Source organism: Oncorhynchus gorbuscha, linkage group LG10, assembly GCF_021184085.1.
Source record: "Oncorhynchus gorbuscha isolate QuinsamMale2020 ecotype Even-year linkage group LG10, OgorEven_v1.0, whole genome shotgun sequence".
In the NCBI taxonomy this organism is placed as follows: domain Eukaryota; kingdom Metazoa; phylum Chordata; class Actinopteri; order Salmoniformes; family Salmonidae; genus Oncorhynchus; species Oncorhynchus gorbuscha.
The window spans coordinates 20,882,510-20,896,311 of NC_060182.1; the positions used below are offsets into that span (position 1 = coordinate 20,882,510).

Consider the following 13,802-nt stretch of genomic DNA (forward strand, 5'->3'; position numbering starts at 1 on the left):
GACGATTGGTCGCATACTACGCAGCCTTTCTTTCAGAAACCCTGCGTCTTGGGCAGAACAGCTCCCCTGGGCAGAATACGCTCACAATGTCGCTTCCTTGTCTGCTACCGGGTTATCTCCGTTTCAGATAGTCTGGGTTACCAGCCTCCTCTGTTCTCATCCCAGCTTGCCGAGTCCAGCGTTCCCTAAAGCGTTTGTCCAACGTTGTGAGCGCACCTGGAACCAGGTCTGCACTTTGCCGTTACAGGGCACAGACGGTGAGAGCCGCCAATAAACGCAGGATTAAGAGTCCAAGGTATTGTTGCGGCCAGAGAGTGTGGCTGTGTTCCACTCGCAACCTTCCTCTTACGACAGCTTCTCGTAAGTTGACTCCGCGGTTCATTGGTCCGTTCCGTGTCTCCCAGGTCGTCACTGCTTCTTCCGCGACATCTTCGTCGCGTCCATCCTGTCTTCCATGTCTCCTGTGTTAAGCCCTTTCTTCGCAGTCTTCCCTCCCCCCTCCCTCCTTGTCGAGAGCGCACCTATTTACAAGGTACATAAGATCATGGACATGCGTTCTCGGGACGGGGTCACCAATACTTAGTGGATTGGGAGGGTTACGGTCCTGAGGAGAGGAGTTGGGTTCCGTCTCGGGACGTGCTGGACCGTTCACTCATCGATGATTTCCTCCGTTGCCGCCAGGATTCCTCCTCGAGTGCGCCAGGAGGCGCTCGGTGAGTGGGGGTACTGTCATGTTTGTCATTTATTATCATGTCTTGTCCCTGTGCTCCCCATTCTGTTCGTTTCCCTCTGCTGGTCTTATTGGGTTCTTTCCCTCTTTCTATCCCTCTCTCTCCCCCTCCCCCTCTCACTCTCTCGCTCTCTCTTCTCTCTATCGTTCCGTTCCTGCTCCCAGCTGTTCCTATTCCCTAATCATCATTTAGTCTTCCCACACCTGTTCCCGATCCTTTCCCCTGATTAGAGTCCCTATTTATTCCTTTGTGTTCCGTTCCTGTCCCGTCGGTTCCTTGTTTAGTATTCACCATGCTGTGATTGCGTTTCGCCCTGTCCTGTCGTGTTTTTGCTGTGATTGTGTATCGCCCTGTCCTGTCGTGTTTTTTGCCTTCATCAGATGCTGCGTGTGAGCAGGTGTCTCTGTCTACTACGGCCTGCGCCTACCCGAAGCGACCTGCAGTCTGTGGCCGCTTCTCCAGTTATTCCCCTCTACAGACTAGAGGATTTCTGTTATTCCCTGTTTGGACTTAAATAAACTCTGTTTCTGTTAAGTCGCTTTTGGGTCCTCTTTCACCTGCATGACAGCTTCAACCAGCCTTTACAATACAGGCAGTATGTCCGTGTATCATCTCCAATAAACAGCTTCAACCCGCCTTTACAATACAGGCAGTATGTCTGTGTATCATCTCCAATAAACGCCTTCAACCAGCCTTTGAATTCAGGGTTTGATTCCAACTCCTTTCTGTATTTTTGAGTGTACAGTTTAGAATGAGACATGATGAGCTAGCCAGCCAGCTAGATGTTTAGCTTATGTCACAGAGAGGCACACACACAGTGGACAAGGTGAGTAAGTGACTGATGCTGTGTGAGTCAAATGCAGTGATTTATTTTTGTGCAGTGATTTATTTTAGACAAAGAACATTTTACATCCTGCCCTGAATGAAAGCCAGGGCGGGATCATCCAGTGGTGGCTTCCTGCATGCGTGATTCATTTGCAGTCTGGACGGGGAGGTGTGAACATCTCCTGCTCTGACTGCAGCTGGGAGGGACTGCTGCGTGAGGACTGGGCCTCCTATGAGTGCTTTGGGATTGGGGTGGGCCCCACGGCAGCACCCGCTGCTCGTTGAGAAGAGTAAGAACGATACGTGCTTTCATGTCAGTCTCCAAAAGTCTCCAATAACACCAGAAAAAGTCGCTAGATTTTTCGCTAGTCGCTTTTTTGAAAATGTGTCGCTAGAGGGGTCTGAATACTCACTAAATATAGCGACAAAGTCGCTAAGTTGGCAACACTGATACCAAGTCAGTGGCTTGAACCACAGCGCTGCAGCGTTTAGGTCGCGGAGTGATATTCAACAAAACTGCAGGAAAAAATGTTCCTATGCACAGAGCGCACTGAACCGAGAACGCAGTTGCACTTGGCCAAATCAATTCCAGTAATTCATTATATAATTATACATTAACAGGTCCGTGACCCCCATACTTTAAGAAACGCTGGCCTAAAGTAATGCCTCAACAGGCAGATAGCATGAAGCTATAGTTGGACTAACAAGTCTTTGATCTGAACCATTGATCTCTTTTTCTGACTGATGTGTTTGTGGGATAAATATGTGGGTGAATGCTGACCTGGCCAAATAAAACTCTGGGGCCTGGGTCATAGTCATTGCCTAAGAAACGCAGGCTAATAACACAATGCTGGATATTGTACCAACATGATAATGACATTATTGTAATAAACAACTAGTTATAATGCTAAATGACAAATAAACCAACACTGTACCTTGAGGTTTCTGAGAGGTGGGTGTGGCGGTAGGCTGAGGGTGGGGCTTGACTGCAGGCCGGCTGTGACATGGTCTGGGAGGGGGCGGGGCTTTCTTTCCCAGCCGTGGGGAACACAGGAAGTCCACCGATCCACACTGGTACTGTAGAGAGGAGGGAGAGAGGTCTGAGGGAGAGAGAGGGAGATGATATATTAGGTTGACTGGTGAGTACATAACTTCTATTCACAGAACACGCAGGAATGCAACCTGTTCTGAAGGAACACAGTATTAGTTTGAGAACACCAAGAAAGTGACATAGGTGAGCCAAAAAACCCAGCAGTTTCAGCTCCACACAGCCCCAGTTTCAGTCCGAGGACACCTGAACGAAGCAGCCCTATTGCAGCCCTACACAGCCCCAGTTTCAGTCCAAGGACACCTGAACGAAGCCGCTCCACACAGCCCCAGTTTCAGTCCGAGGACACCTGAACAAAGCAGCCCTATTGCAGCCCTACACAGCCCCAGTTTCAGTCCAAGGACACCTGAACGAAGCCGCCCCACACAGCCCCAGTTTCAGTCCAAGGACACCTGAACGATGCAGATCCATACAGGCCCAGTTTCAGTCCAAGGACACTTGAACGATGCAGATCCATACAGTCCCAGTTTCAGTCCAAGGACACCTGAACGATGCAGATCCATACAGACCCAGTTTCAGTCCAAGGACACCTGAACGATGCAGATCCACAGGCCCAGTTTCAGTCCAAGGACACCAGTGCAGATCCATACAGTCCCAGTTTCAGTCCAAGGACACCTGAACGATGCAGATCCATACAGGCCCAGTTTCAGTCCAAGGACACCTGAACGATGCAGATCCACAGGCCCAGTTTCAGTCCAAGGACACCTGAACGATGCAGATCCATACAGGCCCAGTTTCAGTCCAAGGACACCTGAACGATGCAGATCCATACAGGTCTAGCTGCATTACACTTGAGTGGTGCAGTGTGGTGTGTAACTGTAAGTGTAGGAGGTGAACAAACGACCATGCTGCAGGGAGCAAGAAGAACTAGAGAGGAAGCATATAGGAAACAGACAGGCCCAGCATCGATCCTGACACCAGGCCAGAGGAGAGAGAGAAGAGGCTTCCGCCTCAATGAGTCTACAGCTAGCTCTCTGATAGGCCTGCCTATAAATAATACATGTCTACATCCTGATCCTCCATCCTTTTGACTGGCTTGGAGTGATAATGGCCTGTGTGTGTGTGTCCCACTTTCTCTCTGCATGTCTGTGATATCAGGGTGTGTGTTTAAGAAACCCACTCAACAGAACTACAAACAGATGCACTGTGGGACAATGAGGCCTTTAGCAGCTAGCTAGTTTCATCAGGGAGATGCCTGTAAGGGCTTTTTGAAATTCAGTCAACTGAATTGATGTGTGGCCTTTTTAATGAGTGCAGTTTTGTGCAATATGTTGGTATGTTCACATAATGTATTTTTTGTGTTGAGAGTGGGGGAAGTATGTGTTTACTGTGTATATACACGTGTGCTTGTGTATCCCTATGCCTGTGTGTGTCAAATCAAATCAAATCAAATTTATTTGTCACATACACATGGTTAGCAGATGTTAATGCGAGTGTAGCGAAATGCTTGTGCTTCTCTAGTTCCGACAATGCAGTGATAACCAACAAGTAATCTAACTAACAATTCCAAAACTACTGTCTTATACACAGTGTAAGGGGATAAGGAATATGTACATAAGGATATATGAATGAGTGATGGTACAGAGCAGCATACAGTAGATGGTATCGAGTACAGTATATACATATGAGATGAGTGTGTAGACAAAGTAAACAAAGTGGCATAATTAAAGTGGCTAGTGATACATGTATTACATAAGGATGCAGTCGATGATGTAGAGTACAGTATATACATATGCATATGAGATGAATAATGTAGGGTAAGTAACATTATATAAGGTAGCATTGTTTAAAGTGGCTAGTGATATATTTACATCATTTCCCATCAATTCCCATTATTAAAGTGGCTGGAGTTGGGTCATTGTCAATGACAGTGTGTTGGCAGCAGCAGAGAGCAGTACTTATGTACGACTGGGCCTGTGTGTGTGTGTGTGTGTGTGTGTGTGTGTGTGTGTGTGTGTGTGTGTGTGTGTGTGTGTGTGTGTGTGTGTGTGTGTGTGTGTGTGTGTGTGTGTGTGTGTGTGTGTGTGTGTGTGTGTGTGTGTGTGTGTGTGTGTGTGTGTGTGTGTGTGTGTGTGTGTGTGTGTGTGTGTGTGTGTGTGTGTGTGTGTGTGCCTCTGTGTTTGTGTCTATGTACCGCTGTCTTTGTTCCTAGTGCCCTCATCACAGCCTGTGTTTAGCCTTGCTGTGTGTTATCAATGATAACCCTGTCAGTACGTTATGATCATCTATATAAACTACCATCCACACTGCTCCTCTCTGCTCTCTTTCTTGCAGGCTTACGGACGGTATCTATTCACTCCACCCGCATCGCCAAAGGATTAGTTTAGAGATGGTAGTGAGACCACTGAGGAGCTTCTCCATGTCTGATTTGGTGTTGTCCAGCTCAGCTTCAGCCTGCAGCTTCAGGCAATGAAGGCAGGCAGAGCTATGTCAGTCTGTAATGAGCCCTGCTTCGCTGTCTGCCCTCATGAGGTCCTGCATGAGGTCCTGCTGCAGGCTGGCTTTCCCAACATATGATATCTACCTTTACCAAACCAAGCAGGGAGGGAGGGAAGAGAGAGTGAGAGAGAGGGAGAGAAGGAGAAGGGGAGGAGAGAGAGAGAGAGAGAAGGAGAAGGGGAGGAGAGAGAGAGAGAGAGGGAGAGAAGGAGAAGGGGAGGAGAGAGAGAGAGAGAGGGAGAGAGAGGAGAGAGAAGGAGAGGGGAGAGAGAGAGAGAGAGAAGGAGAGAGGGAGAGAGAGGAGAAGAAGGAGAAGGGGAGAGAGAGAGAGAGAGAGAGAAGGAGAAGGGGAGGAGAGAGAGAGGGAGAGAAGGAGAAGGGGAGAGAGAGAGAGGGAGAGAGGAGAAGGGGAGGGAGAGAGAGAGAGGGAGAGAGAGAAGGGGAGGGAGAGAGAGAGGGAGAGAAGGAGAAGGGGGGGAGAGAGAGAGAGAGAGGGAGAGAAGGATAAGGGGAGGAGAGAGAGTGAGAGAGAGGGGAGAGGGAGAGGGGAGGGAGAAGAGAGGAGAGAAGAGAAGGGGAGGAGAGAGAGAGGGAGAGAAGGAGAAGGGGAGAGAGAGAGAGAGAGAGGGAGAGAAGGAGAAGGGGAGGAGAGAGAGAGAGAGAGGGAGGGAGAGAGAGAGAGGGAGAGAAGGAGAAGGGGAGGAGAGAGAGAGCAGGAGAGAGTGTGCTACAGTTTGCATACAACCATGGACAAGACAAAGCTTTTCACTTAAGCTATAAACAGTAACTGTAATACACACAGCTACTGGGTCAATAGTTACAGTACAGTAGCAACTCATAAAATAGTGCCCAGTTCCCGCTCTCACTTTCACTCCCGCTGCAACAGAAATCCATTTGTAAACAGCAGACTGTATAGTATTAACTATACAGACACACAGCATCCCACATTATTATATAGAGGAAAGCCATTCACCAAAGAGAACTGATGACTTTGTAAAACTTAATCTAGGATCAGCTTTTCCTGCCCCCAATCTTAAGGTGATGAAATCAGATCTGACCCTGCATCAGTGCTTTGGGTCCATAGACAAAGGTCAAGTCTTGGGAAAAACAAACAGTCTGTATCAGTAACGAGACCTACGGTGTCATAAGGGTCTGGGTCTATTGAAACTCCGTAGTCATGGTTATCTGAGAGAGAGTGAAACCTGGCCCGCAGATCAAACGTCCTAACAGTAAACAGGAACTTGACGACACAGAGGAATCACTTCCACTGAACACTCTCTACACAACACTACACAACACTTATAACTCTACACAACACTTGTGATTCTACACAACACTCACAACTCTACACAACACTCACTACTCTACACAACATTATAACTCTACACAACACTACACAACACTTATAACTCTACACACTTGTGATTCTACACAACACTTATAACTCTACACAACACTCACACTACACAACATTATAACTCTACACAACACTACACAACACTTATAACTCTACACAACACTCACAACTTTACACAACACTTATAACTCTACACAACACTCACAACTTTACACAACACTCCTCCCAACTCTACTCAACACTCCTCCCAACTCTACACAACACTCACAACTCTTCTACATGTCTGTAACAATACTGAAAGCTCAAATGATTCCAAAGGTCTTCGAGACCAAAAAGTAAGTGTGTTCATTTGAACATTTGCCAAAGTAAAGAAAAGAAGGATAGCAAAACAACGACCTAAACCCGATAAACAGACAGACTGGGCTTATTTGCAGAATTTAACACACAAGAAAAGACAAGAACAAGAAGGAAAAGCTACCTTGTCATTCAATGTTCCCCTTTTCCTCAGACTCCAAAAATCCAGTGAACTGTTTCAATGGGAAAATCCAACACACCTTCCTTGGTCAACAAAGTAAATACTATTCTCCCGGTATGAGACCGTTAAGCTCTCCGTGCCAGCTCCTTGCACACACACCCTGGAGCTCAGTAAAGTTCAGTCCTGCATAACACACACACCTGTTGTCAGGTGTACTGTGTTCCCTAATCTAACTGCACCTACCAAACCTGCTCTACACGCCTGCCTCCGGGCCCAGCTGACGTGTGTGTGTGTGTGTGTATGTATTGTTATGGCAACAGGAGGTCAACAGATTCCCTGATTATCTCTGTCTGTGAAACAGTACAGGGCAGGAACCAAGATGAAACGCCACAGACTGCATGGACACTATAGGCTAAGTCTCTGACACCTCACACACTCCGCCAGGTCCTGTTCCGTGGCAGACTGGTAAAGTGATGTGCGTACATGAACACACGCAGGAAAATGACAAAACAGAACAGAGTAAACAACTACAGGACAAACAGGAGCTAAACAATGTCCGACACAAACTGAGTCATCAAATGAATTTGTTTACAGATGGAAAGATGAGATTAACATTCTGTAACTATGAGAATCAATCTATGAGCATCTTAGTAAACACACACAAGAGAATAGACAAGTGGATTCATTAATTTCCTCTTCTGAGCTCCAATCACGATGAGGGACAGATCATTGGAACAGTTTGCTTCCCAGCACAACCATCACCATGGTGCTCTGAGGAGCTGGGGGTTGCCAGGGTGACGTGACTCAGAAGACCACCTCATCAGCGACCATACCCCATCCTTATGGACACGCCAAGAATTGTGTCTCCTAGGCGACCCGTTGACTCACCTGCCCGTTGCTTGAGAGTGGAGACGGTGATGTCATGGTCACTCTCCAGTCAGAAGAAAACAGGACAGAATGAGAAGGACTCACAGAACAGCACTAGAGAGGACAGTGTTACTGTTATAAGAACTGTGTTCTTATACACTGAAATATTCTGACACTGAGAAAGGGGATATGGAAGCATAATGGTATTGTGGGTGTGTGTGTGTCTGTGTATGTACATTTGTGTGTGTTTGTCTGTGCATGTACATTCGTGTGTGTGTGTCTGTACATTAGTGTGTGTCTGTGTTTGTCTGTGTGCATCTGTGTATGTACATTTGTGTGTGTCTGTGTGTCTGTGTATGTACATTTGTGTGTGTGTGTCTGTGTATCTGTGTATGTACATATGTGTGTCTGTGTGTCTGTGTACGTACATTTGTGTGTGTGTTTGTGTCTGTGTATGTACATTTGTGTGTGTGTGTGTGTGTGTGTGTCTGATGAAGGGTAAGTCAAGCCCAGAAAGCACATGACCCTGTACCACAGGTCACACGCTAATATAATCTATCTCTGTGTTCAGATTCCATCAGACAAACAGCTATGAAATGACAGCGTACTGTCACAGACTGGGGCTCAACATTTCTACAACTGCAGAGAGTAGAGAGAGTGGTGAGGACAACCAACAGTGTGTATGTACCCAATGTCCTGCACGCACACATACCCACAGGCACTTACACCTAGAAAAATAGACACATACACAATATTCATTCTCCCCCTTTCTCTCGCTGAATGGTGAACACACACATGCACAAGCAAAAGCACCCACTCACACATATAAACACACTGCTGTCAATCAATGTCAGCCCTGAGGCAACCCTGTTGGAGTCGTTTATTACCCATCATCCCTAGAGTAAAGTCTTTCTGCCCCAGTGCTGTCTGGGAGATGGACCACTCCAGGCGTGGGAGCGTCTCATCAGTCAGTCACCACTTCTGTGACCCCCCCTGACACTCCAACCCCCATCCCCCAAACACACAGCTACCCCTACAGCTACCCCCACATCTACCAACACTTTCGCTGTCCTTCCCTCAGTCAGCACGTCATTCCCTCTGCACCTCTCTGCATCTCCATCTCTTCTGCTAGACTGATAAAGACTGAGACCTTCCTGCAGACTCTGTAAAGAGACAGTCCTTTTATCAGACTACTGATAAAGACTGAGCCAGACTGAGACAGACTCTCTGAGACAGACTGAGACAGACTGAGATAGACTAAAGACTCTCTGAACCTGCTAGTATTGATCTGGCCTCTGCTCTGTTGTCCTAGCTGACTGAGACAGACTGAGACAGACTGATAATGACTGAGACAGACTGAAACAGACTGATACAGACTGAGATAGACTGATAAAGACTGAGACAGACTGAGACAGACTGAGATAGACTGAGCCAGACTGAGACAGACTGAGATAGACTGATAAAGACTGATACAGACGGATACAGACTGAGATAGACTGATAAAGACTGAGCCAGACTGAGACAGACTGATAAAGACTGAGACAGACTGAGATAGACTGATAAAGACTGAGACAGACTGAGACAGACTGAGATAGACTGATAAAGACTGATACAGACTGAGACAGACTGAGATAGACTGATAAAGACTGAGACAGACTGAGACAGACTAAAGACTGATACAGATACTGATAAAGACTGATAGACAAACTGATAGACTGATAGACTGATCTAGACTGAGACAGACTGAGATAGACTGATAAAGACTGATAAAGACTGATACAGACTGATACAAACTGATATAGACTCATCTAATGGCAGTGTCGATCACACACACACACACACACACACACACACACACACACACACACACACACACACACACACACACACACACACACACACACACACACACACACACACACACACACACACACACACACACACACACACACACACACACACACACACATCCCCACACACTGTCTGAAACAGGCTTCGTAGAAAATCGTATGAAATAAGTATCAAAATATAGAGACATAGTGAATATGGAAGAAGGGGGAAAACCATATGTACCCTTTTATATAGCCAGAGATCTCCCATGGCTCTCCCTCCCTCTCCATCCTTCTCTCTCCATCTCTCCCTCTCTCCTTCCTGCGACTCCGAGACAATAACTAGTGCTCTGACCTTGATGTGTCTCTCTCATTTATCACCCACGGCCAAACCCCCGTATTTACAGAAAGAGAGCGAGAGAGAGACTGTCGAACACATGGAAATACAAAGAGACACAAAGAGACACACACAGAGACACAAACAGACAATGGAAAACACATGGAAATAGGGACACACAGACAGAGACGTACTGGAAAACACATACATAGAGATGGAAAAAAACCCAGACTGGAACTTTAGTGTAGTGTACAAAAGCAGGTTAACCTAGACTAGGTCTACAGCGTAAGATCTGGGATAGTTTGCTGTTGGTTAGGATTCATGTTACCTAACTAGAACAAATCTCTAAAAAGCAGATGCCTCTTCTCACAGACCATAAAAAGGGACAGATGTTCTATGGACACAAGGGATGTAGAATATAGGCTAGAGCTCTTCCCGATCTATGATAATTCAGCAACAGATTTCTCCATCGAGTAGAGTACAGCACAGAAGAGTGCAGTACAGTAGAGTAGAGTAGAATGTAGTACAGTATAGTACAGTACAGCACAGTAGAATAGAGTGCAGTAGAGTACAGTACAGTAGAGCACAGTAGAGTATAGTGCAGTACAGTATAGTACAGCACAGCACAGCACAGTAGAGTAGAGTGCAGTAGAGTACAGTAGAGCACAGTACAGTAGAGTGCAGTACAGTATAGTACAGTACAGCACAGTAGAGTAGAGTGCAGTACAGTGCAGTAGAGTAGAGTGCAGTACAGTACAGTAGAGTAGAGTGCAGTACAGTACAGTAGAGTAGAGTGCAGTACAGTAGAGTACAGTAGAGTAGTGTGCAGTAGACTACAGTAAAGAAAAGTGCAGTGCAGTACAGTAAAGTGCAGTAAAGTACAGTACAATAAAGTGCAGTAGAGTACAGTACAGTAAAGTAGAGTACAGGACAGTAAAGTACAGTAGAGTACAGGACAGTACAGTGCAGTACAGTACAGTACAGTAAAGTATAGTAGAGTACAGTACAGTAAAGTGCAGTAGAGTACAGTACAGTACAGTGCAGTACAGTAAAGTACAGTAGAGTACAGTAGAGTACAGGACAGTAGAGTAGAGTACAATAGAGTACAGTAGAGTAGAGTACAGTGGAGTAATGTACAGTAGCATTGAGTTGAGTGCAGTAGACTAGAGTAAAGTACAGTACAATAGAGTACAGTAGAATGATAATGCAGTGTGCCAAGTTCACTGGCTTATCTATACATATACAGAGGGATAATGATCCCATCCAATCACATATACAGTAGCAGTTGGCCTCCCTCAGATTACTACCATAGTACTGCATATCCATTAATTTATTTCCTTGCTTTTTGATTCAACAACACAACAGCACCTCTCCCAGATTGTGTTCTCCAGGAATGTGCCATGCCTCTAAGCCTCCTCTATGGTATCATTCCCAAGCTGGGCTACAGAGGAAAGGGAAGGGGGTAAGAAGAGGATCAGGGATAAGTCATCCTGCCCCGGTCAGTCCTAAATCAGGTTAGTGGACACAGCAGTAGGGTAAATCAACCCAGCTCACACATGAAGTAGAAGTATTTCACTAGCTCCCACAGATGAAGACAGGGGGATTTTCGTGGGATGACAAAGAGGAGAGGACAGAGTGTGAGACAGAAGGAGAGGGAGAACGAAAGAGAGAGTGTACAGTGCATTCAGAAAGTGTTCAGACCCCTTGACTTTTTCCCCATTTTGTTACGTTACAGCCTTATTCTAAAATTGATTAAATAGTTTATTTTTCATTATCAATCTACACACAATAACCCATAATGACCAAGCGATAATGTTTATTTTTAATTTTTAATTTTGGCAAATGTATAAAAAATTAAAAACTGAAATACATTTACATTTACATTTAAGTCATTTAGCACATTTACATAAATATTCAGACCTTATCAATACTTTGTTGAAGAGATTACAACCTCGCGTCTTCTTGGGTATGACGCTACAATCTTGGCACACCTGTATTTGGGGAGTTTCTCCAATTCTTCTCTGCAGATCCTCTCAAGCTCTGTCAGGTTGGATGGGGAGCGTCGCTGCACAGCTACTTTCAGGTCTATCCAGAGATGTTCGATCTGTTCAAGTCTGGGCTCTGGCTGAGCCACTCAAGGACATTTGTTGTTCTGTTGGAAGTTGAACCTTCACCTCAGTCTGAGGTCTTGAGCGCTCTGGAGCAGGTTTTCATCAAGGATCTCTGTGTACTTTGCGCTGTTCATCTTTCCCTCGATCCAGACTAGTCTCCCGTTCCCTGCCGCTGAAAGAGATTCCCACAGCATGATGCTGCCGCCACCATGCTTCACCGTAGGGCTGGTGCCAGGTTTCCTCCAGACGTGACACTTGGTATTCAGGCCAAAGAGTTCATCAGACTAGAGAATCTTGTTTCTCGTGGTCTGAGAGTCTTTAGGTGGCTTTTGGCAAACTCCAAGTGGGCTGTCATGTGCCTTTTACTGAGGAGTGGCTTCCGTCTGGCCACTCTACCATAAAGGCCTGATTGGTGGAGTGCTGCAGAGAAGGTTGTCCTTCTGGAAGGTTCTCTCATCTCCACAGAGGAACTCTGGAGCTCTGTCAGAGTGACCATCGGGTTCTTGGTCACCTCCCTGACCAAGGCCCTTCTCCCCCGATGCTCAGTTTGACCGGGCAGCCAGCTCTAGAAAGAGTCTTGGTGGTTCCAAACGTCTTCCATTTAAGAATGATGGAGGCCACTGTGTTCTTGGGGAACTTCAGTGCTGCAGATTTTATTTTATTAAATTCATTTTAGAATAAGGCTGTAACGTAACAAAATGTGGAAAAAGTTGATGGGTCTGATTACTTTACAAATGCACTGCATGTTTAGAAGGGAGAATGAGGGAAGTAACAGAGGAAGAGAAAACGAAATGGAGAGGAAGAGTCCTTCTTAAGACAAGCTGAAGTTATTATAGAGCTCTACATGACATGAAGACAATAATGTGAGAAGAGAGTGTTGACAGACAGACAGACAGACAGACAGACAGACAGACAGACAGACAGACAGACAGACAGACAGACAGACAGACAGACAGACAGGAGGCAGGACAGAGGCAGAGGCAGGCAGGCAGGCAGGCAGGCAGCAGGCAGACAGACAGACAGACAGACAGACAGACAGACAGACAGACAGACAGACAGACAGACAGAGACAGACAGACAGACAGACAGACAGACAGACAGACAGACACTTACACACACTAGAGAAAAAGGTGCTATCCAGAACCTTAACGGTTTCTTCAGCTGCCCCCATTGGAGAACGCATTGAAGAACCCATTATCGTTGCAGGTTGAACCCTTTTGGTTCCATGTAGAACTCTTGGAACCCATGGAAGCAAAAGGGGTCTACCTGGAACCAAAAAGTGTTCTCCTATGTGGACAGCCGAAGAACCCTTTTGGAACCCTTTTTTCTAAGAGTGCACACATAGGCAAAGGCACACAGACCCACAGACACACACACACACTGTAACATTAAGCAGTATGTAGGGCGCAGGCAGATAGCTAGTTAAAAATAGGACTTTCCTTCCCATAATGATACACTTTCACCTTCCACAGAGGAGCTAGCACAAACAAGGCCTGACAAGTGAATGCAAGAGTGACATCCTCCTTCTGGAGTCAGAGGCTAAATTAAGCCATGCCAGAGTGAGTGAGCTCTGGATTCCTCTGCCCTAGGGGAATCCAGTGGAACAGGGTATCGTCATGGCAACGGGGCAGATTATCCATATTGGTAAAATAGCAGGTGGGTCAAGGAGACTGGGAATAGGGAATACAATCACAGCTGCCCAGTTTCACACAGCCTATATATG

At 46.2% G+C, this 13,802-nt stretch overlaps 1 protein-coding gene across 1 annotated transcript in view; it reads right to left on the minus strand.

Moving 5' to 3' along the window:
- Nucleotides 1–13,802, minus strand: part of LOC124045671 (FYVE, RhoGEF and PH domain-containing protein 3-like) — a 134,074-nt gene that overhangs the window by 39,071 nt on the left and 81,201 nt on the right. Inside the window, exon 2 of the mRNA XM_046365167.1 lies at nucleotides 2,492–2,656. Coding sequence (XP_046221123.1) covers nucleotides 2,492–2,656 — 165 coding nt within the window. The remainder of the gene's footprint in view (nucleotides 1–2,491; nucleotides 2,657–13,802) is intronic.